This window comes from Numenius arquata, unplaced genomic scaffold (genome assembly GCF_964106895.1).
Source record: "Numenius arquata unplaced genomic scaffold, bNumArq3.hap1.1 HAP1_SCAFFOLD_257, whole genome shotgun sequence".
Lineage (NCBI taxonomy): Eukaryota > Metazoa > Chordata > Aves > Charadriiformes > Scolopacidae > Numenius > Numenius arquata.
Window position 1 is genome coordinate 96,515 of NW_027414631.1, and position 2,096 is coordinate 98,610.

Genomic DNA, 2,096 nt, shown 5'->3' on the forward strand with positions numbered 1-2,096 from the left:
AAACACAGGAGGTTCCCTCTGAACATCAGGAAACACTTTCTCACTGTGAGGGTGACTGAGCACTGGCACAGTTTGCCCAGAGGGACTGTGGAGTCTCCCTCGTTGGAGATCTTCAAAAGCCATCTGGACTATGGCTCTTGGTGGCCCTGCTTGAGCAGTGGGTTTGGACCAGATGATCTCTGGAGGTTCCTTCCAGGCTCAACCTTTCTGTGATTCTATTATACCATGAGAACTGACAATAAAAGGAAGTACATGCCTGGAATCAGATACCAGAAAATCATACTTGGAGAGTGATGAGAAATTTTAATTACTGAAAAATGTCCCTGGAATCACTTTCCTAATGGCCTCCATGATGTCCATGTTCCTCATGCTGTAGATGAGGGGGTTCACAGCTGGAAGCACCACCGAGTACAGAAAAGTCACCACAAGATCCAGGGATGGGGAGGAGATGGAGCGGGGCTTGAGGCCAGCAAACAATGCAGTGCTGAGGAACAGGGAGACCACGGCCAGGTGAGGGAGGCACGTGGAAAAGGCTTTGTGCCGTCCCTGCTCAGAGGAGATCCTCAGCACGGCCCTGAAGATCTGCACATAGGACAGCACGATGAACACAAAACAACCAAGCACAAAAAAGGCAGAAAACATGGTAAGCCCAAGTTCCGTGAGGTAGGACTCTGAGCAGGAGAGCTTGAGGATCTGGGGAAGTTCACAGAAGAACTGGTCCACAGCATTGCCCTGGCAGAGGGGCAGTGAAAATGTATTGACCGTGTGCAGGAGAGCATGGAGAAACCCACTGCCCCAGGCAGCTGCTGCCATGCGGACACAAGCTCTGCTGCCCAGGAGGGTCCCGTAGTGCAGGGGTTTGCAGATGGCAACGTAGCGGTCGTAGGACATGACTGTGAGAACAAAATACTCTCCCCCAATCCAGAAGAGATACAGAAAGACCTGGGTAGCACAGTCTGAGTAGGAAATGGCCTTGGTCTTCCAGAGGGAATTGGCCATGGATTTTGGGACCGTGGTGGAGATGGAGCCCAGGTCAAGAACAGAGAGGTTGAGGAGGAAGAAGTACATGGGGGTGTGGAGGTGGCGGTGACAGGCTACGGTGGTGATGATGAGGCCGTTTCCCAGGAGGGCAGCCAGGTAGATGCCCAGGAAGAGCCAGAAGTGCAAGAGCTGCAGCTCCCGCCTGTCTGCGAATGCCAGGAGGAGGAACTGGGTGATGGAGCTGCTGTTGGACATTTGCTTCTTCTGGACACGGGGACCTGTCCACGGAGGAAAAGGCAGTGACAAGCAAGGACAGAAGTCTCTGAGGAAAACCTTCTCCATTTCTCATAGAAACCCTGCAATCTGCCTTGCCCCTTTGGCAGGTCCCTTTTGTGAGCTCTGACTGGTGCTGGCTGAGGATGCCAGTGGGAGAAAGGGGCTCTCTGTGGGCTGCACAGAAGTCAGTCCTTCTCTACAGCAAAAGGTAAATGGGGAAATCTCTGACTAAATCCACTTGTGATACCAGAGGCTTTCAGCGTTATTGCTCCCAATTCTGCCAACTGCAGAGCAGAGCTGTGGGGATTTTGTCTTGTGACATCTGACTCTAGTGGCCCCACCACAACTGAGACATATTTTTAAGGCAGAAATCCTTGGCATTTCTGCTCCTCTTGAAGTGAAACCTTGTGGGTCTTGAGAGGGAAAGGGACTGTCCCTTAGTGCAGGGTGAGAAGCTCTGTCTGTCTATCAGCCCTGTTCTCAGCTGTCCTTAAAGAAATGCCCTCCAGCATTTCTTTAAGCTGGAGGACAATCAGTCCATCTCAGACGTTCCCCTGAGAAGGAACTGGACACTCCTGAGAGCAGACGAATCCAGTTTCCAAGTGCAGATGTCCAAATCCCCCACCCCGTCTCATCGTACCCGAGGAGGATCTCAGCTCTCCTCTCCTGCCCAGGGACACAGAGGGCTCATTGCAACTAGCCCTGTAGAGATGATGAGCAGCGTTTCCACAACCTTATCGCTGCCGTGTCTTCTCCATGGGGCTCCTAGAGAGCACAAAGATGCCATGGGAGAGCTATGGAACGCAGCCTGCAGCCCAAAACCAACCACCCCAGGGAAA

At 52.5% G+C, this 2,096-nt stretch overlaps 1 protein-coding gene across 1 annotated transcript; it reads right to left on the minus strand.

The window, feature by feature from the left end:
- Nucleotides 1–303: 303 nt before the first annotated feature.
- On the minus strand, nucleotides 304–1,251 carry LOC141478102 (olfactory receptor 14J1-like). The gene has a single exon (XM_074167238.1). The coding sequence runs from the start codon at nucleotides 1,234–1,236 to the stop codon at nucleotides 304–306; it is 933 nt and encodes a 310-aa protein (XP_074023339.1). The 5' UTR covers nucleotides 1,237–1,251.
- Between the last annotated feature and the right edge of the window lie 845 nt (nucleotides 1,252–2,096).